The sequence below is a fragment of the Myotis nattereri genome (genome assembly GCF_964212035.1).
Source record: "Myotis nattereri genome assembly, chromosome: 7".
Lineage (NCBI taxonomy): Eukaryota > Metazoa > Chordata > Mammalia > Chiroptera > Vespertilionidae > Myotis > Myotis nattereri.
This window is the reverse complement of record NC_138082.1, coordinates 21,657,508-21,684,192: the sequence shown is the minus strand read 5'-3', so window position 1 is coordinate 21,684,192 and position 26,685 is coordinate 21,657,508. Positions and strand designations below refer to the sequence as shown.

The following is a 26,685-nucleotide window of genomic DNA, read 5'->3' as shown; positions in this document are numbered from 1 at the left end:
TCCAGCCCAGTGGTCACCTCCATGGACAGCACACCTGGGTTTCCTCTATCATGTCTTCAATTACAAGGCTTTGTAATCATCTCTTTGGCTGCTTCCGACTCCCCACTGTGAGGTTTGTGAAAGCAGATATAATCCTATATAATAAAAGGCTAATATGCAAATAGACCAAATGGTGGAACAACTGAACAACCGAACAATTGGTCACTATGATGTGCGCTGACCACCAGGGGGTGCATGTGGAACATGGTGGGTGTCAGCCGCAGCGGGATGGTGGAGCAGGTGAGCAGGGGCACCAGACCATGGCGGGGTGCTGGTTGCTGTCATTGGGGCAAGCCTCTGGTGGTTACTGAAAATTCTTTGCTCCCACGCACCACGGTCCCACCCAGTGCTTGCATCTGCTGCTGGCGCCTGGCGCTGGCCACGATCACTCGGCACCATCAGTGGGTGTGAGCAGCGGCTGCCGGCCCCAGTCACCTCTCAGGGCTTCTCTACCTCCCCCTGCTCCTGAGGGGCGATCAGGGCAGCAGCTGCCGCTTGCACCTGCTGACAGCACTGGCCCTGCCTGCACTGGCTGCTGGCGCTGGCCCTAATCACTCTGTGCTGTCAGTGGGTGCAAGTGGGGCTGGCACCGTCAGCGTGTGGAAGCGGTGGCAGCAGGAGTGGGACTGCCAGCAGCCAGGGGACTGGGGGCTGCGATGGGAGGGGCCGGACGGGGGTGCAGAAAATGGGCCGAGACCTGCCCCTATGCCCACTGCAGCCTCGCGGCCCACAGTTTCTTTCAAGGTGCACGAATTCGTGCAGTGGGCCCCTAGTGTGTGTGTGTGTGTGTGTGTGTGTGTGTATAATCTCTGTATCCCCAAACCAATCAGTGTTTGGCATATCCTAGGTGTAAAATACAATCTTCTTGAGCACTTAATGGATTGACAAAGTGGGGAAACTGATGTATGTTGGAACTTCTGAGTGACATCCAATCCTATATAATAAAAGGCTAATATGCAAATCGACCAAATGGCAGAACGACTGGTCGCTATGACATGCACTGACCACCAGGGGGAAGACACTCAATGCAGGAGCTGCCCCTCTGGTGGTCAGCACGCTCCCACAGGGGGAGTGCTGCTCAACCAAAAGCCAGGCTCACAGGTAGTGGGCCTAAGCCAGGGGTGGGCAAACTTTTTGACTCGAGGGCCACAATGGGTTCTTAAACTGGACCGGAGGGCCGGAACAAAAGCATGGATGGAGTGTTTGTGTGAACTAATATAAATTCAAAGTAAACATCATTATATAAAAGGGTATGGTCTTTTTTTTTCAATAGTTTTATTCATTTCAAATGGGCGGATCCGGCCCGCGGGCCGTAGTTTGCCCACAGCTGGCCTAAGCCATCAGTTGGACATCTCCTGAGGGCTCCCAGAATACGAGAGGGCGCAGGTCGGGTTGAGGGATACCCCTCTCCCCGAGTGCACAAATTTCTTGCACTGCACTTCTAGTTAAAGAAATAATTGTCGCCTGGGGCACCCCCAGCCTGTGAGCAAAGGGGACCCTCTGGGGAGTAGTGTTAAGCTAGAGGCTGGTTCCCAGCATTGCCCTCCATCACTCCCAACCAGGGGGATTTTTCTCCCATTCTTGGCCCCTGATTTCCTCCTGTTGAGTTCTCATCCAGGAGCATCTTGCTTCTGCTTTGAATTTAGGCTTTTCTGCTAGGTCTTCTCTACCCCATTAGTTCACCAGGCGGGTTTGAACTCCATGCTCTAATAGAAGTATCTGAGCAAGTGTGACCTCTGGGAAGGCATGCTGATTCTTTTGACCTAACTGCGCTGGGAGTCCCAGCTCTGCCCTCCTCAACCCTTCCCTCCCTCCATTCCCTGACCCTCCCCCGCCCACCTTGTTGCTGACCCTGCTAAGGAGAAGTTCTCATCAGCTCTCCAGGGCAGGAACTGCTGTTGCAAAACTGTTGCTCCACAAGATGGTAATGGGATGCAACTCTAGGTGGCCCTGACCCCAAGAGGCGGTCCACAGGCTCTGGTCAGAGCCACAGAGTTGCCCAACTGCTGCAGAGGCTGTGGCAGTCCTGTGAGGCAGGGGACAGCCTGCATGCCTGCTCGGGGCAAGAGAGTCTGCCCTGTTACAGAGTGGGGTCCATGTTTCTTCAGAAACAGTATTTTCGGAAACACCACAAATGGGTGCCCAGTAAATGAAACGAGTTGTGTAAGACTTCTTGGACAGTCAGAGGATATAACTTGTACCACAGAGCTACACGAATCCTTAACTGTCTTTATTAAAATCTAGTGAGTGAGCACTGCACAGTCACCTAGACTTAGCCCCTCCCTCTAGCCTCACAACTTGGGACTGTTTACTTCACCACAGTGGTTGGAAGGGAAGAACAGAGAGGCCCAAGTTCCATGTCTGTGTCTCTTCTCCTGCCCCCAAACCAAGTGCCCTGGGGAGCAGCTGGGACGCCCACACCCTGCTGGTGGGATGGTACAACATATAATCTTTATGGGAAATAACTCAGCAGTTTCTTAAACATATACCTGCCATATGACCTGACCATTTCATTTTTAGGTATTAACCCATGAGAAATACAGGCATATGTCTACACAAAGATTCGATGATTATAGGAAACTGATCTGTAATAGCTTCAAATTAGAAACAACCCAAATGTCTGGCAACAGGTAAATGTGTGAACAGATGGTGCTATATCCAGGCGGTGGAATACTACTCAACAGTAAATAAAGGAACTGTGGGCATGAACAACAATGTGTATGAATCTCAAAATAATTATGCTGAGCGAAAGAGAAGGCAGACCATATGATTCCATTTATATAAAATTCTAGGAAATGCAAACTTGTCTTTAGTGAAGGCAGGTAAGTAGTTATCTAGGGGTGGGGCAAAGGGAGGGGGATGGAGAGATTCCAAAGGGCAGGAGAAAACTTTGGCACTAACGGATGTATTCATTATTTTGAATATGGTGGTGACTTCATGGGTATAAATTAAAGTAAAAACTCATCAAATTGTACAATTTATGTGAATTGTGTTGTATGTTAGTAGTGCCTCAGGAAAGATGTTAAAAACAAAGTGGGACAAAAACAGAGCCCGAAGCAGACTCCAGACGGGAAGCTCCTGAGGACCGGAGACAGTGCAGTGTGGTGAAGGGCACTCTGGGTGAGCAGGGAGTGTGGAGGAGAAAGTCAAGGCCATTGGGTCTTATTCTTAGTCAAGGATTATCTGAAGCCAAAGGGACTTTAGAGTGGATGACGCCCGACTTCCTCACGTTACAGAAGAGCTTGCAGAGCTGAGTCGCCCTGCTCATCAGTGGGAGATGCAGGGCTTGAGCCGTCTCCTGACTGCCAGCCTGGCCCTTTCCACTCTCCACACCACAGTCTGGCTCCTCAAGTGCCGTCTGCCTAAGTCACCAAGTTCTGGAAGGTAGTACTGGTCAGATCATAGCTCCTGAAAGTGCTGAGGGGCGGGTGGAATGGATGGCCAGTCCTGATTGGGTCTTTGTTAGACAACCTGGGCTTCTCCTTTCTGGGCACAGGGTGGGCAGCGGCGCTCTTGCTTCTTATAATCCAGAGAGCAGGCATGGCAAACCAGGCCTCCACACAGCCTGGGAGCAAAGATGGAAAGAGTGGGGAGCACATGGGTGTGTATAGGGAAGAGGGTCATGGGGTTTGAGCATCTTTAAGTCCAACTGTCTGTCTCTCATTTCCTAGCAGAACTGCCCTGGCTCTGTCCCAGGAGGCCTCCCCTTTCCCAAAGGGTGACCCAATGCTCCACTCCTCTAGGGTCCTCTAATTCCAAATGGCAGGTTCTCTCGATGGCTCACTTCCCCTCTCTCCTTCTGCTTGTCCTGCGACTGTGTTCCCAGAGGGAGGCTGGGGGAGCAGCTTCCACTGTACATGAAATCTCTTCCCAGATGAGAAGCCCATTAATCAGTCTATTCTCAGAAAGATTGCACCATTCCATCTTCCAGATGCCCATCCTGTTTTGACCTTTCTCTGTTGTTCTCGTTCATGTCTCTGCTAAGTTCTGGGTAATATGAGTGGCCAGCTTTAAGTAGCCTTTCATAGACGCCCAGTTCCTGTGTCCCTCCCTTCCCTGGAGTGGGCAGGGGACTGTGGGCTGGTGGAAACTGGGCTGTCCCACCCATTACCTGCATGGATACCGCCGAGACAGCCGGCCAAAGAGCTTGCTACAGCTGACACAGCATCCAGGGGCCACAGAAGAGAGTTGCTGCACCTTCTGCCACAGGTTGTCCTTCTCTCTGATGGGTAGATGGAGGGGGAGGAGAGAGAGAGAGAGAGAGAGAGAGAGAGAGAGAGAGAGAGAGAGAGAGAGAGAGAGAGAGATGGAAATGGCACAGATCGAGAGACAGAGACAAAAAGAGATGGAGAAACAGTGAGGCAAAAAGACAGACACAGAAATGGGGAGGGAGACAAAGAGGGACAGAGGGAGAAGGTCACTCAGAGAGAAAGGGAGTCAGGGTGTCAGAGAGGGAGACAGAGACACATGGAGAAGTAGAGAGACAAATGCAGTGGGAGAAAGACACAGGGAGAAAGATGCAGAGACAGACAGGGACCGAGACACAGACAAAGAGGGAGAGACAAATACAGAGAAAGATGGAGAGACAGAGACATAGTGATGGCAAGAGAGAGAGAGAGAGAGAGAGAGAGAGAGAGAGAAGAGAGAGAGATGAAGACAGTGAGAGACTCACACACCTAAGAGTGAGACTCCAGTCTTTCGAAGACTGGATGGATGGTGACAGGTCCCCGTGGCCCATCATAACCTTAACCCACTATTGAAGAACCTGTTCACAGCCTGCCTCCTCGGAGGAGTGCTCCCTGGTAGTAGAGGGCCCCGGGCTTTCTTGCTCCAGACTCCTATAGCATATAATGCCTATGATCTTTTATTTGGCACTTGGTACAAACTGCTTTGGAGTTATAGATGTTTATGCCCCCCCCCCCCCAAACAACAACAACCAAAAAACACAAAACCTATCTTCATTGTTGTTTGTTTTTTTTAAAGGATGTGTTAAGAAGATGGGTGGTTTTGCCTGGTTGGTGTAGCTCGGTGTTTTAGTGTTAACCTATGAACCAGGGGTCACGGTTTGATTAAAAGTCAGGGCACATGCCCGAGTTGCAACTTGATCCCTGGGGTTGGTGTGTGTATGTGTGTGTGTGTGTGTAGGAGGCAGCGGATCAATGATTCTCTCTCATCATTTATGTTTTTATCTCTCCCTCTCCCTTCCTCTCTGAAACCAATAAAAATCAAAAGAAAGAAAGAAAGAGGATTGTTTTAAATTTTTATCAGAATGATACATGCCCATGATGTAAAAATTGAACAGCACAGACAATAGACACTTTCCCATTCTCTGTGGCAAACCACTTACATCTTTTAGCTCTTTCTCCTGATAGTACTTTCATACTTAATTAACATGCTCATATGCCTCCTTCTTGCTCTTTCAAGAGAGAACATCTATAGAGCTCCTTACCTTGATGTCAGAGGACAGCTTATGATCATTTCCATTAAATCCTCATCCTTCCTCCCCATGTAGTTATATCCCTGTTTTTGGTTCCTCTACTGGTTACTACTGGACTTCTACTGAATAGTCTCACACATTTATTTCTCACTCATTCTATTAACTGTAGGTAGTATCTTAGGATTGCCATTCTGTAATACAGTGATGCCAGCATCCCTTTTTCCTCCCACCTCCTAACTTGTCATCTATTCCTGCAATGTCCAGTAGGATAGCTGTCAGCCACCTGTGGTTTTGTAAATTTATATGTAAGTTAATTAAACTAGAATAAAATGAAAACTTTAGTTCCTCAGTCACACCAGTCACATTTGAAGTACTCAATCACTATATGCGATTAGTAGCTACCATATTGGGCAGGACAAATATAGAACACTTCCATCTTCATAGAAAGTTCTATTGAATTCTGTTCTATAATATTGTTTAGGTGGTAACATTTATATTTGTTGTATAATTATAATCATTTTTTGGGCTTTGGTGAAAAAATCAGTGACTAGTATTTATATTATTAGACAATATGTAAGCATATTGCTTCAAGTGAGTTTTGTTCTATGATATTTCCCTTCTTGGGAATTTGTTGTTTTTCTAGGACTTTCTAATTGCCTTTCTCTTACAGAGTTTTATTTTATTTTTCAAAATTACATTTATTAAGGTGATTTTGGTTAATACAATTATATAAGCTTCTAGTGAACAATTCTATGAGACATCATCTGTATATTGCACTGTGTCTAATTGCCTTTCTTTTTTCCTTGCATAACTTGCCTTAACATAGCCTAATTATTATTATTATTTAAAATATATTTTTATTGATTTCAGAGAGCAAGGGATAGGGAGAGAGATATAGAAACATCAATGATAGAGAATCATTAACTGTCTGCCTCCTGCATGACCCACACTGGGGATCTAGCCTGCAACCTGGTCATGTGCCCTGACCGGGAATCAAACCATGCTCTCCTGGCTTCATAGGTCGATGCTCAACCACTGAACCACACTGGCCAGACTAGCCTAATTATTCTTGCCCACCCCAATTCTTCATATCAGGCATTTTGCTGATTCTCTTTCTCCCCTGAGACCTTCCTCCTGGGCCTGCAATAATTCTGCTACAGCCTGGACTGACTGCTTCCCGGCCTTGCTGCCCACTAGTCATGTTGGAAATTCCCTTTTGTTCTCTCCTGGCCTAGAGCTACTGTCTCCTGAATTCCACATCTTCTCCTTTCTTGGCTTGCTTCCTTGTTTTTCTGGGACATATCCTGAATTATCTTCTTAAGAAAGTCTGTGTGGGAGGTGACTTTTCTGTGATCTGTCTGTCTGAGAATGTCTTTTCCTCTATCACCTTCCCCACTTGCTCCATAGTTTAGCTGGACATAGAATTCTAGGGCAAAACTCAGCTTTTTTCAGATCTTAAAAGTATTACACCATTGATTCTTAAAATTTGTTGTGTTCTATTTCTTTCATAAGTGGCCTGTCTTTTAGGATAGTCTTCCTATCTTTGTTTTACTGAAATTTCACAATGATATATCTAGATGTGCCCACCACCTTTTTCATTCATTGTGCTGATCACTCAATGAAATCTTTAAGATCTATGTCCATTAGAACTGGGAAGGTCTCTCACATTTTTATCTGATAGTCTTCTCTATTTTCTTCTCTCTCCCTCTCCCTCTCCCTCTCCCCCTCCCCCTCTCCCTCTCCCCCTCTCCCTCTCCCCCTCCCCCTCCCCCTCTCCCCCTCTCCCTCTCCCTCTCCCTCCCCCTCTCCCCCTCTCCCTCTCCCTCTCCCTCTCCCTCTCCCTCTCCCTCTCCCTCTCTCTCAAATTCCTTTCAGTTGGAGAAGATATTGGAACTCCTGGATTGATTCTTTATGTCTCTAAGTATTTCTCTCATTTGTCCCATCTCTCTATGCTTTTTATTCTACTTTCTGAGAGATTGACTCATCTTTCTCTTCCAATCCTAGTGAATTGAGAAAAATTTCAGTGATATTTTAATTTCCAAGAATGTTTCTCATCTTTGGGTGGTCGCTTTTCACAGCCTCTTGTTTCATGGGAGATTGAACTTTCTTTGTTTATCTTTGTCTCTCCCTTCTGACTCAAATGCTTACGAAAGCTTGGTTGCCATTTCACATTTAAGAAGAGGCAGTAGGCTGCTGGAGCTCCAAGTAATGGGTTGGGGTGGTTGACTCGGGCTTCCCTTTAGGAGGCACTGGGCTGGGAGGTACCTGCCACATGGGTCTCTCAAAAGCCAGAACACACTGCTCTTTTATTTGGGGCATCTACCTTTCTCCAGATAAGGACCTTTGAATTATTTGCTTGGCAGATAAGCCCGTCAACTGTTGGGTGTTGTGCAGTTGGGGAGGCAGGCAGAAAGCAGGAGGAGTACATTGGTCTTTCTATCCACTTCTTCAGTTAATTTCCCTGATTTCTGCACCTCATCTCACTTCTGCCGTATGTGTTCCTGGTGTCTCTGGGCCCTGAAGTTCTAACTGGGCTTCTCCATCCATTTTTTGGCTTCTGGAAGTTAGCTGGAATCTCTCATCTCTGGTTGGCTCCTCCACCTTTCTCTCTGTTGGTAGTTTTATTCTTTCACAATCATTTTAGTGAGATCTGAGGATGGAGAATAGATGATGTGTGGTCGGTCTAGCATCTTGAGGCACAAGTCAACCTCCTTGGCTCCTCTCCCCTCCCCCCACTTTTTACTTAGGGCCATATCTCCCAAAATGCTTATGCAAGGGACATTGTCCTATATAATAAAAGACTAATATGCAATTTGTCCCCTAGACTGGGAGTTTGACCAGGAGTTTAACTAGGGGGTGGGGCTGACTGGCTGACGGCCCACGGTCCCTCCCACTGGCCAGCCCCCAGTGAATTTTAGGCAATTTTCTGTGTTTCCCTTTTTTATTCTGCTGTCAAGATGCTCAGAACTAAGTTTTAATCCTACTCTGAACACTTTGGGAGTATATATTGTTCTTCCACCATGAAATCTTCTATTTTCCTTTAATAATCATATATCTTGCTCTATATGTACCTTTTATTGTTAGAGAACTTAAATTCTTTTGTGAGATATATAGCTAAATTTTTATATACCCCTTCCACCCAGTTGACAGTTCCTTGGAGGAGATCACTCCTTAAATTTTTTGTTTGTTCCTTTCAGGTTCATCTCTCCTTTTTTCACCTTTATTATCACTTGGATTTTGTGCAAGAGGATTTAGTCTTAGATGATCTTGCAGAGTTCCAATTCTAATGGAACCTGAGCGTAGTGGTCTGAACTGGGTAAAGGATGACACACCTGTGAATTATCTCCCCACTAGACTGAAGAGCAGAGACCAGGCTTTACACATCTCCATCCCTCAGTGAGCTTAGCAGCTTGGAATTGATTCTGGTGAGCTCAGCCTTTGGAACCTAGGACAGCTGACCTGGACAGGCCCACAGGCCCAGTGATCTGAGGAAGTCCAGTGGGCAGGCTGATGTAGGACATGCGATTACCTCTTGGTTAACCTGCCCCTTCTCCCAATTCCTTCTCAGCCCATGGGTTCCTTTGCTTCTCCTAACTTTAGTAGGTATGTGTATATGTGGGCTGGGTTGGGGTGGAGGGTATGCCTTAGAGTCAGAGGACTCTATGCAGTTTATATGCTGTGTGTCCTTGGTGGCCAAGTCAGCCTCTCTGACCCTCAGTTTGTAAAATGGTAATAATAGCAGGTCGTTGCTAAAAAAAAAAAAAGAAAAAAAAAGAAAAAAAAAAAGAAAAAGAAAAAAGAAAAAAAAAGGAAATGAATTAGTATATACAAAAGGCCCAGAATCCTGCTTGGTAGTTGTTAGTGGAGCAGAATTTTCATTTCCCAGCCTCTATATCCCATACCATTTCCCATCTGCACTCCTGCCCACTGTCCCCCACTTACTGAATCAGTTCCAGCACCCGCCTCTTCATGGCATGGATCAGGTCCCGCTGCCCTGCAAGCTCCTCCTCATACATGGCGTCCCTCCTTTCAGCCTCCTGCTGCCTCTGCTCCAGCGCTGCCTGCAGCCCAGCCCGCTCTTCCTGACACCTGGGTACAAAGGGAAGACTGAGTTCTGAGGAGAAAAGCTCAGCTTTGACTGAGCCAGGCTGGGCCTCTGTCTGCCAGAGAGCCCTAGAGGAACTGGTGGTGCCCCCTGAAGTTGAAGTCCCTCTCCCCCTCCCCCGACACTACACATGATACATACACACACCACACAATATACACACACTCACACTACACACACACACACACACCACACACCACACTATACATACACACCCACACTATTCATACACATATCACCCTACAATACCCCCCCACAAAACAAACACCCCACACCCACACTATACATACACACGCCACACACTATAGACATACATACACCCCTCTACATTATATACACACAGACCACACTACACATACACATACCCCACATTATACATATACACACTACACTATACATATACATTACATTATACATACACACTTCACATTGTACATACACACATCACCCTACACACACATACCACATCTACCAACCCCCCCCCACTATACATACACAAACACATCACATTGCACATATACACACACCATATGTCAAATATACTTACAACACAACACATAACAACACACACATTGATAGCACAGCACACATACCACATGGCACACACACACACACCACACCACACACATCACATGTACTCACCACACATACTAGTACCACATACACTTACAAAACACCATGCACATTCTCAACATAACACATACCACACTCCACAAACGCCACACCACACACCAAACTGAGCACTGTGTGGACTGACACATAGGCTGACTCCTCACCAACTTCAGAGAAATGAAAACAGGGTCCAGTCTTGTGTCTTCCTTTAGAGGAGTCAAGCCAACATTTGTATTTGTTCTCTTTTAAAAAATATTTCCATTTTATTAATATTTTTTAAAAAATTAAATCTTTATTGTTGAAAGTAGTACATATGTCTCCCTTTCCCCCCCATTAACCCCTTTTAGCCGCCCCCACTACCTGCCCCAGGCTTTCACCACCCTATTGTTTGTGTCCATGGTTTATGCATAAATGTGCACAAGTTGTTTGATCTCTTCCCACCCACCCACCCACCCACTCACCCTCCCCGACTTCCCTCTGAGGCTCTGCAGTCTGTTCTATGCTTCTATGTTTCCGGATCTGTTTTGTTCATCAGTTTATTTTGTTCACTGGATTCCACATGTGAGTGAGATCATGTAATACTTGTCTTTCTCTGTCTGGCTTATTTCACTTAGCATAATACTGTCCAGGTCCCTCCATGCTGTCCCAAAGGGTAAGAGATCCTTCTATTTTTATTGCCACATAGTATTCCATGATGTAAATGTACCACAGCTTTTTTATCCACTTGTCTACTGATGGGCCCTTGGGCTGTTTCCAGACCTTAACTATTGTAAATTGTGCTGTTATGAACATAGAGGTGTACATGTTCTTTCTGATTGGTGTTTCTGGTTTCTTAGGATATATTCCACTAGAAGTGGAATCACTGGGTCAAATGGCATTTCCATATTTAATTTTTTAAAATCACAAAATTGTTTTAATCTGGTACATATAAAACATACCTCAGGATCTGTAATTCATGAGCATATGAGGAAGTTAATTCGGGCAGCTGCTATTAAGAACCTTAGGCAAAGCTGCTAGAACTAAGACACTGGAATTTTCCCCTTAGACTCTGGACAATGTTTGCTGATTGGGAGATGGGCCTCTCCAAAGATAGTCATTCAGTTTGTCAGAATCATCCTACGGTGTCAGATAGGGTGAAACCCCAAGTTTGCCGCTCACTGGCTTTTTGGGAGCACGGACTATCCAAAGAGTAAGACGTGTTGTTGCTGCTGACATTATCAGAAAAGCCGCATCCACAATCTTTGGGTCAGATTCCTTTCTACGATTGTGAGATAGCTCTAACTCTGACTCATCTTCTGACTTTATTTCCACATAGTCATCTTCGTCTCCTTTAGTCTCTTTGAAATTGGAAAAATAGTTCTGTGTAGCTATTTGTGCATTTAAGGGCAAATTTCTATTTACTACCAGAACTTTTTGTGAGTCTTGGAGAGTGAGAGCTGAGCGTTTTACAATACCCTGTTGACATGAGTCACCTATACCTGGCAGCAAATCCTGGTGACTCTCACACCTTGAACTGTTGTGTAAAGACAACAGCTGTTTCCTTCCCATTTCATTAGGGTAGTTGATGGAGTCCGCTGACTTGTTTACTAAGATGGAGGAAGATGAGGACCTGTTATAAGGCTGAGATTTAGCGCTGATTCCTTTCCGACTCAAAGAGTTATAAAGATGGTCTTGACATGAGTTCCCCTTGTTGGGCTGACTGACCACCACACTGTGTCTCTGCATGGAGCCCAGCAGATGGTTGGAGGTTTGCAGAGAAGGCACGGAGCAAGCTGTGGACAACTGTCTTGGAACATTTTTTTTGTGTTTATCTCTAAAATAGGATATTTTGGCTTCAAGTCTTGCCCTGGCTGATAACAGAAATCTGCTAATTCTCCATTACTATAGATCGAATGCAAAGGATTTTAGCATCTATGTTTATCAGGATATTGTCCTATAATTCTCTTTCTTTGTAGTGTCTTTGTCTGGTTTTGGAATTAGGATAATGCTGGCCTCATAAAAAGAGCTTGGAAGTGTTCCTTCTTCTTGGATTTTTTTTTTTTTTTAATAGTTTGAGGAGTATAGGTGTTAGTTCTTTGAATGTTTGGTAAAACTCCCCTGTGAAGTTTGAACCAGGGCTTTTGTTTGCTGGGAGTTTTATGATTACTGCTTCTATTTCATCAGTTGTTATTGGCCTATTCAGGTTTTCAAATACTTCCTGATTCAGTTTTGGGAGATTGTATTTTTCTAGGAATATGTTCATTTCCTCCACATTGTCCAGCTTGTTGGCATATGGTTGTTCATAATATTTTCTTACAACCCTTTGTATTTCTGTGGTGTTTGTTGTTATTTCTTTTTTTTGTTTTTCCGTTAATCCTAACCTGAGGATATTTTTTCATTGATTTTTTTTTTTTTTTTTTTAGGGAGAATGAAAGAGAGAGGGAAAGACAGAGAGAAACATCGATGTGAGAGAAACATATTGATTGGTTGCCTCCTATATGAGCCCCTACCAGGGTCTGGGCTGGGGAAGAGCCTTCAACCAAGGTAAGAGCCCTTGACCAGAATCAAACCTGGGACCTTTTCATCCACAGGCCAACACTCTACCCACTGAGCCAAACCTAGGACTCGGTTGTTATTTCTCCGCTTTCATTTCTGATTTTATTTACTTGGGTCCCCTCTTTTTGTTTCTTGATGAATCTGGCTAATGTTTCATCAATCTTATTTACCTTTTCAAAGAACCAGCTCTTGGTTTCATTGATCTGGAAGATCTATCCAGTGAAGTCAGCAGGGTGTTAAAGTCCCCCACTATGACTGTATTGCTATTGATCTTTCCCTTAAAGCAGCGGTTCTCAACCTGTGGGTCGCAACCCCTTCACAGGGGTTGCCTAAGACCATCGGAAAACACATATATAATTACATATTGTTTTTGTGATTAATCACTATGCTTTAATTATGTTCAATTTGTAACAATGAAAATACATCCTGCATATCAGATATTTACATTATGACTCATAACAGTAGCAAAATTATAGTTATGAAGTAGCAACGAAAATAATTTTATGGTTAGGGGTCACCACAACATGAGGAACTGTATTAAAGGGTCATGGCATTAGGAAGGTTGAGAACCACTGCCTTAAAGTCTCTAGAAGTCTTTAAAATATATTTAGGTGCTCCTATATTGGGTGCATATATGTTTACCAGGGTTATAGCCTCTTGTGGGATCGATCCCTTTAGTATTATGTGATGACCTTTGTTGTCTCGTGTGTTGCCTTCATTTTGAAGTCTATTTTGTCAGATATGAGTATTGCTACCCTAGGTATTTTTTCATTTCCATTTGTCTGGAAAATTTTTTTCCCATTCCTTCACTCTCATTCTGTGTGAGTCTTTTGTTCTGAGGTGGGTCTCTTGTAGACAGCATATAATTGGGTTATGTTTTTGTATCCATTCAGCTACCTTATATCTTTTGATTGGAGCATTTAATCCATTTATATTTAAGGTTATTGTTGATAGGTACTTACTTATTGCCATTTTAATTCTGTATGCCTATGTTTCTCTATTTCTTCTCATTACAGCAGTCCCTTTAACAGTGGCAATGCTGGTTTAGTAGTATAAAACCCTTTAGCCTTTTTTTTTTTTGTCTAGGAAGCTCTTTATTTCACTGTCTATTTTGAATGAAAGCCTTGCTGCATGTAGTAATCTTGGTTTCAGATCTTTGCTTTTCATTACCTTGAGTACTTCATGCCATTCCCTCTGGCCTGTAGAGTTCCTGATGAAAAATCAGCTGACAGCCTTAGGTGAGTTCCTTTGTAGGTAACAAATTGCTTTTCTCTTGCTGCCTTTAAGATTCTCTCTTTTTCTTTAATTTTTGGCATTTTATATGATGTGTCTGGGCATGGGCCTGTTTGGGTTCTTCTTGCTTGGGACTCTCTGTGCCTCCTGAATTTGTATGACTTTTTCCTTCACCAGATTAGGGAAGTTTTCTGCCATTATTCCTTCAAACATGTTCTTGATCCTTGCTCCCTTTCTTCCCCTCTGGCACACCTAGTATGTGAATATCATTATATTTCATGTTGCCCCACAGCTCCCTTACGCTCTTTTCCTGTTTTTTAATTGTTTTTTTTCTTTTCGGTTCTTTTGTTGAGTGATATTTTTCCCTACCCTGTCTTCTAATTCACTGATCCAATCCTCACCTTTCCCTAATCTGCTGTGTATTCACTCCAATGTGTTCTTTATTAGTGCTATGTCATTCTTTATTTCTGACTGTTCTTTTTTCATAGTTATTATATCTCTTCTCATGCTGCTGAGCATCTTTACCATCATTATTCTGAACTCTATATCAGATAAATTTCTTATCTCCATTTCATTTATCTCTTCTTCTGGGGTATTTTCTTGTTTTTTCAATTGGGGGTTGTTTTTTTTGTCTCTCCATTTTGGCTACCTGTTTGGGTTTGTGTCTATGTATTAGGTAGATCTGTTATGACTCCTAATCTCTAATGCAGAACAATGTCAGATGCTATTTCTGATTGGCCCCGAGTGCCCTATTTGGGGCTACCAGCAATCCACAGCTTGTGGCTCCCTCTGCTGGGGCTGGATGTGCACTTCATCCTTCCAAGATGTACACCAGGGTCTGTTTTTCTTAGCCCCAGGCCCAGAAGGAGTCAGGCAAAGACTCAAAGCCTCCAGAGATCTGTAGTCTGATTGTTTTCAGCCTTGATTGGCCTTGGGCTATGGACCACAAGGTAGGGCCAGAGCTTTCCCAACAGTGTGTGGCAACTATTTTTCCCCTAGGCCAAAACCACCTGGAGAGCAAAGGTCTGTAGGAGAAAGATGTCTTCAGCAGCATGAGGGAATGACTCAGCACAGGAAACCAGGGTGGCTGCCCTCCAAGCTCCAACCCCAGAGCCCCCAACCCTGGACTCTCCTCACACAGCTCCAGTCCACTCTGCTTTCCCTCTAACAGAGCCCAAGGTGAGTGGCTACACACAAAATTTTGTGTGTTGGCTCTTTTAAGAGTGTGCCTGCATTTCCAGCTGTCTCTGGCTGGCAGATAGTAACCCTGCTGCTTTTCACAGCTTTCTCAGTTCTGGTGGTCTGGGCTGGGGAGCCCAGTTCTGGGTTTAGATCCCAGAGTTCTCAGTGGGAACCCCCCCCCCCCCACAGCTGAGATATCCCTACTGAACCTTCAACTGCTGTCTGTGGGAGCCCAGCCACCCCTTTCACATCTTTGCCCTTCCTACCAGCCTCTACTTTCTGTCCTTGGTGATCAGGCTTCTCTCCAGCAAGTCTTCAGTTGATTTTTCATGGTGTTTTTTCTGTATTTGAGTTGTAGTTCCAGTTTCATCTTTGGAGTGTCAGTGTAGCTTTCACTTACTCTGGCGCTATTTTTAATAGAAATATTTCCATTTTAAAATATCCACAATCATGGCAGCTCTCTTGGGGAGGTGAGCATCTGGGAACCAGGCTGGGCAGGCTGTGTCCAGCTGAAAATAATTTTGGTGCTTGGAGAAGGCAGGAAAGTGGTATAGAATATGGAGTGATTTTTTGGTTTTAAAATATTTTGAAAAATTATGTTACATTGTCTTTTAAATTATAAAATGTAATATTAAGCATATGACTTCCTTAAATTTATGTTTCAGTTTCGGGCTTGGAACCGCCTCAGCTTTATTCTTGCCTCTTTTTGTCTTTAGTGGCTTCCTGGAAGGTTCCAAGAAATCTACTGAACTAACTGGCAATATAAAGGTCCCACTCCTTACTCCATCACTCTGGTGGTACGTGTCCCATGACCGCTGATGTATGTGCCCACGACCCTGGGCCTGAGTGTGTTTGGGGGAAGAAGCTTGACAAAGAATTGAAGTATTAATTTTTAAAGTGCTGTCATGTAGCCTGCTCCAGGGGAAAAACCTGGGTGGGCCATGACATCAAGCTGACAACAGCGAGCCACTGGAACTCCAAAAAGCCCATCCCTGCAGCCTTAAGAAAGAGTGTTTTTGTGCTTGGGTATTGGATCAGGGCCATGTTTTTACTTTTCATGAATATTCTAGTCTTCGGCTTCCTCATTTCTTAGCTGCTTATTTCATTTTTCTGAGATAGTTTACTTGCCCAGTGACCCCAGGGCAGTCCCATATCTCAGTTCCAAGTGTATTTTCTTTCTTTTTTGTTAATCCTCACCCGAGGATATTTTTTCCATTGTTTTCTAAAGAGAGTGAAAGGGAGGGAGGGCAGAAAGGAGAGCAGAGGAAGGGGATGAGAGACAGACAGACATTGATGTGAGAGAGACACATTGATTAGTTGCTTTCTGCATGTGCTTGGACCAGGGGTAGGAATTAAACCTGCAACTCAGGTACCTGCTCTTGACTGGGAATCAAACCTGTGACCCTTTGGTGCATAGGCTGACACTCTAACCACTGAACCATATCAGCCAGGGCCCAAGTGTGTTTTCATAGGAACTATACCACTGGTCCTCAAACTTTTTAAACAGGGGGCCAGTTCACTTTCCTTCAGACCGTTGGAGGGCCGGACTATAGTTTAAAAAAAAACTATGAACAAATTCCTATGCACACTGCACATATCTTATTTTGAAGTAAAAACCAAAACGGGAACAAATACAATATTTGTATGTGCATGTGGCCCGCGGGCTGTAGTTTGAGGACCCCTGAACTATAGGATGTTCTGCTCTGGGGCCTGCTGCTGGGATGGTCTGCTGTCCTCCCTATACATCTAGCCTGGGCTCTGCACCCCGCCAACTCTCAGTCTATTCTCCACAGTATAGCTAGAGCAGTGGTTTTCAACCTTCCTAATGCCACGACCCTTTAATACAGTTCCTCATGTTGTGGTGACCCCCAACCATAAAATCATTTTTGTTGCTACCTCATAACTGTAATTTTGCTACTGTTATGAATTGTAATGTAAATATCTGATATGCAGGATGTATTTTCATTGTTACAAATTGAACATAATTAAAGCATAGTGATTCATTACAAAAACAATATGTAATTATATATGTGTTTTCCGATGGTCTTAGGCAACCCCTGTGAAAGGGTCGTTCAATCCCCAAAGGGGTTGCGACCCACAGGTTGAGAACCGCTGAGCTACAGCCATCCTTTAAAAACCTAGGTCAGCCCATGAGAGCCCCTGCTAAAGACTCCTAGGCAACTCCTCTGCTCCAGCCACACAGCCAGCTTGTTCCCAAGCACACTTCTCCTGGCCTTCGCTTTTTGCTGGTCCCCAGCCTGGAGGATTCCTCCCCAGATATCTGCCTAGTCTAGTTTTCCCATGGTTGGGGTTTCTCCTTAAATGTCAGAAGGGTTTTCTTGTTCCTAAATCTAGAAGGCTGTCCTGCCTCTCTCTCCCATTTCCTTCTTTCCTGGGTTGATTTTTTCTCCACAGCGCCTATGACTACCTGACACTGTATTTCTACTTGTTGATCTACTGTCTGTCTCCCCAGGTCTGTGAGAACAGACATTGCCTGTTCTGTTCACTGCTATCTCCCCACCCTTGCTCATGGTGTAGTAGAGGCACAATAAATATTGTTGACTGACCAAATGGACCCCATATCACTTGTGTTCTTTGGTGCTGAGATAACCTGTTACCACTTTGATGCCTCAGGAGCTTCTGTCACTCACCACCCCGTTTCAATGGCTCCCAATAGACCCTGAGCCCATGCCTCTTTCCTGAATGGCACACTTAATTGCCTCCTCAAAGGCTCCACTTGGGTGTCTAACAGGTGTCTCAAACTTAACATGCTCCAAATTAAACTTTTGAATGTTCCCCACTAACTTACTCTGCACAGCAGATGGTCAGTGGTGATTCTAGCTTTCCTGGCCAGGAAACTCGGGGTAATTCCTGACTTCTGTCTTCCTCTCAGACCTCACATGCAATCCCTCAGGAAGCCTGACCTTACACTGGGTCCAGAATCCAGCAGATTTTCCACACCCGCACTGCGACCAGAGCAGTCCCAGGCACCATCGCCCTCCCCTGCACGGCGGGGCAGCTTCCTCATTGGTCTCCCTGCTTTCACCCTTGCTTCCCCACAGACTAGCTTCACAGAGCCCTTGAAAACACAGGTCAGTCCAGAAGAGGCACATCTATAGACAGAAGGCAGATTAGTGTTGCCTAGAGCTGGGAGGTTAGGTGGAAGTGGGAGTGACTGCTAATGGGTACAGGGTTTTCCTTGGGGGATAAAATGCTCTAAAATTGATTGTGGTGATCCATGCACAACTTTGAATACACTAAAACCATTGAGTTATTTTAAAAAACAAATAAGCATGATTTTTTAAACATTAAAATAGTCATGTCTTGTCCCTTCCCTGATCAGAACTCTCAGTGGCTCTCATTTCACTCTGAATTAAAGTCAAGGCCTTTTTGATGCCTACTAGGGTCTCCCTAACTTGGTCCCCATTACCTGCCTGACCTTTCCCTACATCCCCTTCTTTCTTCATTCAACTGGGGCCATGATGGCCCCCTGATGTTCCTAGAACCTGCTATGCTCATTCCCACCTCAGGGCCTTTGTTCTTGCTGTTCCCTCTGCCTGGAATGTTCTTCTACCACACATCCAAAGGGCTCACGCCTCACTTCCTTCAGGCTTTTACTCAAACCTCACCTTTCCAGGGAGGCCTTCCCTGACCATGCTACCTTATTTAATATCACCCCAATACTTCCTATTCCCCTCCCCTGACTTATTCCCTCCCCCTTTAGAACCTATTGTCATCTGACATTCCATGGATTTTATTTGCTTATCCTATTACTGACTGCCTCGCCAATAGAATGTAAGCTCCTTGAGGGTGGAAATTTTGTCTGTTTTGCCCCCAAGAGGATTTCAGGCACATAGAACAGGCCTGACACAAGCACTTTGAGTGTTTGTGGAATGACAATGATGGATGGGTTGACCGGTGGCAGGACAGCAATCTGCAGGGAGCAGCCTGGGGCTGGAGCCTTCCAGCTTAATCCCCAGAGAAAACCTTGGGTGGGCAAAGCCCTGCATTCACTTTGGGCCTGAATCATGGGAATCTTTAGCACCAGGAGCAGCTGCTAAAAAAGCAGGAGAGTGAATTGTATAGTATTTTCGAGCTTTAGTTCCTCATCTATAAAATGGGGGTTTTAGAGAACCTATCTCATAAGGCTGTTATGAGGAAGCAGCTAGAACAGTGCCAAGGACACAGTGCCAGGTCGTTCTGATTATGACTACCCAGGGTGTGAAAGAGAGGTTGTACAACGAGGAATAGGAAAAGGAGAGACAGAGGAACACAAGGAGTGTGTGGGGCAGGGAGGCAGAGTGGATTGCAAAGAGAGAGGAATCGCCCAGAAGAAGCAGCAGAAAGAGGCCAAGATGAGTATGGAAGGGAAGGGAGGGACCGGAGGTATAGATCTATCTTGGGGGCTACATAGGGAGGCCAGTGAAGGAGGAGGCAGGCAAGGGGGAGGGGAGGGATAGGAGGGGAAGGTGGGAGTCCTTGAGAGCAGGAACAATGCCCTGTATGCCTCAGAATTCAAAGTTGTGCCCTCACAGGGCTTGGTGCACAGGAGGAGCTCAGAAGATGCTTACTGACCGTGAATGCCAGTAGGAGCCATGAAGCACCGCCTGTCCCCCCAGCCTCCTGGCTCTCACTCCCATGTGTGCTAGTGGTTGCCAAGGTTACCTGCTGAGCTGCTCCTGCAGTGCCTTCAGCTCCCTCTCCTGCTCCTTCAGCAGCTGCTCCTGGTGCCAGGCTTGCTCCTTGGTCTTCTGCAGCCTATGTCTGAGGGTCTGGAGGAGGAGAGGAAAGAAGAAAGGGAAAGGGAGCTGAAAAAGAGGGTCAGAGACCCCAGCCCCAAAATGACTTGACAAAGGACCCCATGAGACTTCAGACCATGTGAGACCACCCTTGGGTGGAAGGCAGGACTGGGGATAACACTGGGAGCTGTGATGCCTGGCTCTGCCCCTGGGTGAGCATGGAGCCACCATGTCTTCCTTCATTGAGGGGTGGGAGTTACAAAGCTTAAGGACCCAGAAGACTCTGGCCTTAGGAGGAGGCTGAAGGAAGGCTTATAAACAGTCTTGGGTGACCTCCAGAAGACCCATCTACAACAAGAGCAACTAGTTGAGGTCTGCAACAGTAGGATTTACATATTGGCAGGAAACCTGTTGAGAACGAGAGCTTTGAAACCTGAGAAAAACAACTGCCCTGGAGAGCTGTTGGAAAGGTATCTCAAATGCAAATGTCTTTAGGGGCAAGGTAGCAGTATTGATGAATAAAATGAGCCTGGTATGAGGCAATGGGTAGAGGTGGGGACTATGGTGAATTAAAGAATGCATAGCTTTCAAAAGACATCCTCAAATAACAATAATCCTAATCCTGTATGGGCTAATAAATATTGATCTGTGGGCTGGAATGATCCCCAGGCTACCATTGAAGACCTCTGACTATGGGCCACTTTAGATTGGGGAGAACAGACAGGTACAGAGCTCAACTGCTCTCACCTTGACCGCATCCTGCAAGGCCACCTCTGCTTGCTCCTCCTTCCTGGTCACACTGATCACTCCTGTTTGCTCTTGTGGCTTCTCTGTGGTGGAGCCTTCCTTTGTTCCCAGGCCCTGAAGGACGCTGGGCTCCCCCAGAATGCTAGGCTCCTTGTTCTTCTGCCGGTTTGGTGACATGGAGCCCTCATTCATCCCTCTGGGGCTGGAGACCAACAGCCCCTGGTTGTGACCCCACTCTGCTTCTCTTTCATGAGTCCCCTCTGTTCTTTGACCCTCTGTACTCAGCAGGACCCCTCGGCCCTCAACCTCTGTCCCTACCACCTCCTTCAGAGCCTGATTGGCCGTCTCCCTCGGCCCCTGGATGCTGGGTGTTGAGAGTTCCAGGCAGATCTCTGTCTGTGGGGCTCCCATCTCCTGGTCTTGCTGTAGCCCCTCCCCCTCTGGTTCCCACATGCTGTGGAGGGCCCTGAGGCTCCTGGGATCTTCTTTCTTCTTTTCCAAAAAGGGAGAAAGATGCCTATGTTGCTGGGACATAGGGAGTCCAGCCAACCGGTCTTCCCCTGGTGCATCTTGCAGACAGCTGGCTTGGCTGGTGTGTGCCTCCTCTGGCTGAACTCCTTTGGGGCCTCCATTTACAGCTGAGATCTGCAGAGAAGCCCCAAACCCATCATCATCCTTCTCAGCACCAATTCACCAAGCTGGTGCATGGAAAAGGCCACAGCCCTGATGCAACAAGCTTGCTAAATATGTGGATTCCCAGGCCCTCCCAACTGGAAATGCTATCCAACAGATCTGGGGGAGGGTCAGGAATCTGAATTGTTAACATCCGGTGATCTGATCTGAGGCCCCAGCTTTGACCTGATCAGGGAGCAGCAGCTCTGCTCTTCTCTTCTCGATGTCCTTTCCTCCCTCACCGCTAGCTCACACCCTTCTCCCTCCTTCATTTCTATCTTCTGCATGAATCTGGTTTCCCCTATGTTCTTCCCACCCCCTCCTCTGATCTTTCCCTCCGAACTTGACTTCTTTATATTTTCTTGTCTGCAAAATGGGAATAATCATACCTGCCTTGTAGGGTTGTGATGAAAACTTAGATTGACCAATAGTCTGTTAAGAGTCACCTCTGCCAAGAAGCCTTCTCTGGACCCCATGTTCCCCTGTGCACACCCCTATGCTTCACATGTTATGTTGCAGCGTGTTCCTTTAGGGTCTGCCTCCCTGAACAGACCTGGAAATCCTTCAGGTCAGAGACTGAGTCCTCATAGTTTCTGGACCTGGTGCCTGGAAGCTGGTGGGGGTGCAAAGCGAGCTCGTGGAATGATAACTGCAAACTACCCCTTACTGAGCATGTGGCAGGAGCCTTGCTCTGTGCACACATGGTCTGTCTCAAGGCATCCTCACAGTCGCCCTGCGGGCATGGCAACTAATTTGCTGGAGGACCGTGGTTAGTAAGGGCTGGAGCGGGGATTTGAACCAGGTGATCTGGCTCTTCTTCAACCGCGCCCTGAACTGAACTGAGACATTTGCAAATTTTCCAGAAGAGGTTGTTTCCCTGGACTGTTTCCTATAAGCTTCTGGTCACCCTCTCTAGCACCTCCCCCTCCCCTGGGCCCCACTGGCTTCTGCAGATGATGTCAGCCATTCCTTTCTCTCCCCGATATCCCCACCACTTAGGAATATGAGCCTTTGCTTCTGTGGGTCCCCAGTCCCCAGGTCCACACATTGGCCTCTCTGTCTGTCTGTCCAGTTGGTACAGGGCTCAGTTACTGCTCAACCCGAGGGGTCCCAGCAGAGATGGAGAAGAGGCAGCTCAGAGTGAAGGTCAGGCAGAAGCACCTCCTTTGGGGAGTCTTTGGTTTTTCTGGGTCTTTCCTGGGTCCGGCTGGAATTAGAGCAGCGGGACCTGAAAGTAAAAGGGGCAGGGAGACCCTGGTCCTCTCTCCAGAAGTGGTCTTGGCTCTTGGATGCAGGATATTCTATCCCACCACCCATTCATCCCACCCTCCTTTCCACCTTCCTCCCCTCCCACCCTTGTGCACGCATTCCCCTCTTCATCCATCCCTGTGTCCCCACCCTCCACATATCCACCATCCCACCACCCATTCATCCTTCTAACACTCTATCCCAGCCACCCAACAACTCTTTAGAGAGTATATTCTATGCAACATCATGGGGCATCATTAGGTTATCCTGAAGGCTAGGGAGGTGGAGATTCAGGGGCTCAGAAAGCAAGAAGGGAGGGAGAAATGGATGGTGCTAGAGGCTGAGGGCTTGGGGCTCGCTTGGGGTGGGTGGTAGCTGTGGCAGCAGGCATGAAAAGAAGCTTCCCTCCACGTGTACCCACTCACTCTGAGAACATGGGCCAGGCCCCATCCAGGTCCGACCTCTGCAGATCCAAGTCGAAGGCCACCCCGTTGAGAGCATAGAGGGAGTCCAGGATGTCCTCCTGGAGTTCAGGGCACAGCAGAGGGCTCCGGGGGCCATACCATTCCCTGTGTTCACAGTGATCAGCATCCTTGGCCTTTGGCCCTGGTACTATTGCCATCCCCAACCTCAGAGAATCCACCTCTGCTGCATACCATAATGGGACAATTCCCCAGGCAGGGCTGTGGCCCTTGGGGAGTGAGGGGCCTAAGTATCATGATGAAGTGTCATTCATGACTGGGCTTCTAACCTCCCATCTGCTCTTTTTTCCTTGACTTTCCCCTCATCTCTCTCATTTGATATTAAACCATCCTTGTGGGGATGAAGGGGGAAGTTTTGTGAAGGAGGGACAGTGGGCTCAGGTACGAGCAGGAGCATGCCCCACCTGGTGAGCTCTGGGTTCAGGAGGCAGAGCTGCAGGCACTCGGCCAGCTGTCCGTGGGCAAGGCAGAAGCGGATGAAGGCACGGCCTTTTCCCAGAGGGGTCTTCAACTGCAGAGTACACAGGGGGCAAAGTGGGGTGGTGTTAGGCCAGGGGAACTCAGCCAGCACAGAGAGGGCATGGGTGGTTGATGAGAAAGGGTGTCATGGGAGGAAAGGGCAGCTGGAGGGGTGCTGAGAATAGCACTAATGAGAGTTGAGGGCCAGCGAGGGGGTCTATGGCCAGTGGAGCTGGGATGGATAAGAGAAGGGCCTCTGGCAGGCCTCTGTCCCCTGGCCCCCAAGTGATCCCCATCAAGGGCCTGGTGGCAGGACCCCATCATCCTGGGGCCAGCATGCCTGCCACTTGGCCCTGGGTACCTTGTCCTGTGAGTGAACGAAGAGGGCCGGCTCTGTGTCCCCCCGCTGCTGCCTTAGGGCAGTGCAGAGAAAATCCCAGTAATCCTTCTGAGGTCGCAGGAAGCTCTTCTGCTGTTTCTGGTCAAACTGGGAGCAAGAGGAGGGAAGGAGTCATAGAAGTGCTTCCTCCTAGAACCTACCCTGTGCCCCAGCATGCTGAGCGGGCACATGGCAGAGGGGCAAGGGCTTGTGAGACAGACCCGGCTCAGTGACTCTGCCCGTACTGGCTGTGTGGCCAGGAGCAAGCTGCTGGACCTCTCTGAGACCTCAGCGTTCCCATTCACTCATTCCAGACATGCTGAGGACTCACTATGTGCCAGACTTGTTCTAAGTCCAGGGGAGACCGCAGTGAACAAACTGACCTCGTGGGCTTATATCTTGGAAGGGGAGACAGAAAACGAACAAACTGAAAAAGTAAAAATGTATACTGTTAGATAGTACTGACTGCTAAGGAGAAAAAATAAAGCAGAAAAAGTGACTAGGAATTGGGTGGTGTGTGCACGCATGTGTGTATGTGATGGTATGTATGTGTGGTGCATGTGGTATGTGTGTATTAAAAATTTAGATTAGGTGGTTAGAGAAAGCCTTTCTGAGGAGATACTATTCAAGTTGAAATCAGAAGGAAATAAAAAAAGTGTACCATCTAAAGTTGTGGGGGAAGAGCGTTCCAGGCAGGTGAAATTGTACGTGCAAAGGCCCTGTGGTGCATGCATTCCTGGTGTGCTTTAGAAGATCAAGGAGGCCAGTGTGACTAGAGGGCAGCAGATAGAGGGCAGGCTGGCAGGAGACTCACACATACCCATATCACATATACACAAACCTCACGCACTCACACCCATACCCGCCCCCACGCCACACACACACACACACACACGCACACACACACATAATCAGATAAGTAGGAAGGGTGTACATGTAATGTGGGAGATGGGCAGATCATGAATCACTTCAGGGGGTTAGAATGAGAAGTGCATAAGGTGGGCACGTAAAGGCTTAGCCTGGCACATAGTACATGCTCAGTAAAAGCTAGTGATAGTGGTGACTGGGGCTCTAACCAGCAGCAAGGAGGGCCAGCTCTAGGACATCTGTGCCTCTGACACTGTAGTCTTCAGAGCAGGGTAGTTGCCCCCAGCCCCTCCCTGCCCCAGCCCTGCCTCCCCACCCCTCCCAGGCTACATGAGTGAGGTTAGATGTCAGGAAGGTCTTGCTAACTGAGGGGGACAAGGTGGTACATGGTAGCAAAGGAAGGGTGTCTCTTCCCTCAGTATCTGGGAAAGCCCTCCTGGTTATCTGAGCCTGGAGAGAGGGGAAGGGAGGAGACCCGAGGTGAGGACAGGGCAGGGCCCCACCTGCAGCAGCCGCTCCAGGCAGCCACAGAGTCCATGCAGCTCAGCGCTGGCGTCTGTCACCCGATGCCCACCCCCGTAGCCCTGGAGGATGGCAGAGACAGCAGCTGTGAGGAGGATGGTGGACATCAGGCATCAGGGAGTGAGGTCTCTGAGGGAGAGGCTCCCAAGACCCCTCACTTCTCTTTCAGTTCAGTCCTGGAAAATCTCTCGGGACTCACTCACCTTTCAGGTCCCTGGTGACCTTAAGGGCAGCCCCCTCTTCTGCCATGAATATTTGAAAATGATATGATTCCTGTGGCTCTGGAAGTTCACCCCGGAAGGAGCCTCTGGGTTCGGCTGTTTGATCCTCTCCTTACACGAAGGAAGAATCAGCCTAGAGAAGGAATTGGATGGCTCTAGGGCTTTGATGGCGAACCTATGACACGCGTGTCAGAGGTGACACGTGAACTCATTTTTTTGGGTTGATTTTTCTTTGTTCAATGGCATTTAAATATATAAAATAAATATCAAAAATATAAATCTTTGTTTTACTATGGTTGCAAATATAAAAAAATTTCTATATGTGACACAGCACCAGAGTTAAGTTAGGGTTTTTCAAAATGCTGACACGTCAAGCTCAAAAGGTTCACCATCACTGCTCTAGGGTCACAGTGAGTTAACTGGCAGAATAAAACCCCAGCTCTTTCTTGTAGGCCCATGTGGGAAGGTGATGGCATGGCCCCCACTTACGGAGCAGTTCCTGGTGCCTGACATCTTTGTCTCACTCAGTCCCCACAATAATCCTAGCAGGTTATCAACTCCATTTTAGATAAGGTGAAAAGGGGGCTCAGAGAGGGTCTTTCACCCAATGCCACAAAGCGCTAAGTTGTGAAAATAGAATTTGAACTCAGGCCTGTGTGCCCCCAGGGCCCGTGCTCCCAGCCCTGACTTGATGTGAGTGAGCCTGTTAGTGCTCATGCCATGTGGATGCTGGGCTGAGGGACTGTCACCCCTCTTCCCATGGGGAGCCTTACCAGAGAGTCATCATCCTTGAGACACATTCTCATCCTTTCCTGAGCCCCAGCTGAGCGGAAAATATGCGTTCTTTGAGGAGAGGGAGGCAGAAGTAAGGCAAGGCCTGAGGGCTGGGGCTGGGGTGTGGGGAGCAGGACACCTGGCTTTAATCCTGCTGCTCTCTCCCAGTTAAATATCAGCTTGCCCCCCTACCCCCAGTGGGTCCTGGAGCTCAGGGAGGAATATTGTGGCCCCTGAGGGCCAGTGGGCTTATTCTGAGAGCCTGGAGCAAAGACTGGGCATGGGGTAGGAAACCCAGGGGTCTTGCCTCCCAAGCTGTGGTTGGTTGCTGGAATTTGGGGGTGGCTGAGAGTGAAGAAGCAGTGAGGCACAGTGGAGAGGGTAGGACGGGGAAAAGGAGAGTAAGGAGGGAGGGTGGGTGGGGGATGGCAT

General features: G+C 47.2%; 1 protein-coding gene across 1 annotated transcript; it reads right to left on the bottom strand.

Annotated features, from left to right (window-relative positions):
- Positions 1-2,249: 2,249 nt before the first annotated feature.
- Positions 2,250-25,507, bottom strand: RUFY4 (RUN and FYVE domain containing 4; the record flags this gene model as incomplete). Its single annotated transcript, XM_081095998.1, has 11 exons — positions 2,250-3,604; positions 4,151-4,261; positions 9,419-9,565; positions 19,809-19,915; positions 20,630-21,274; positions 22,463-22,529; positions 22,975-23,118; positions 23,436-23,542; positions 23,852-23,977; positions 25,240-25,343; positions 25,462-25,507. The coding sequence occupies 11 exons, from the start codon at positions 25,505-25,507 to the stop codon at positions 3,502-3,504; spliced, it is 1,707 nt and encodes a 568-aa protein (XP_080952124.1). The 3' UTR covers positions 2,250-3,501.
- Between the last annotated feature and the right edge of the window lie 1,178 nt (positions 25,508-26,685).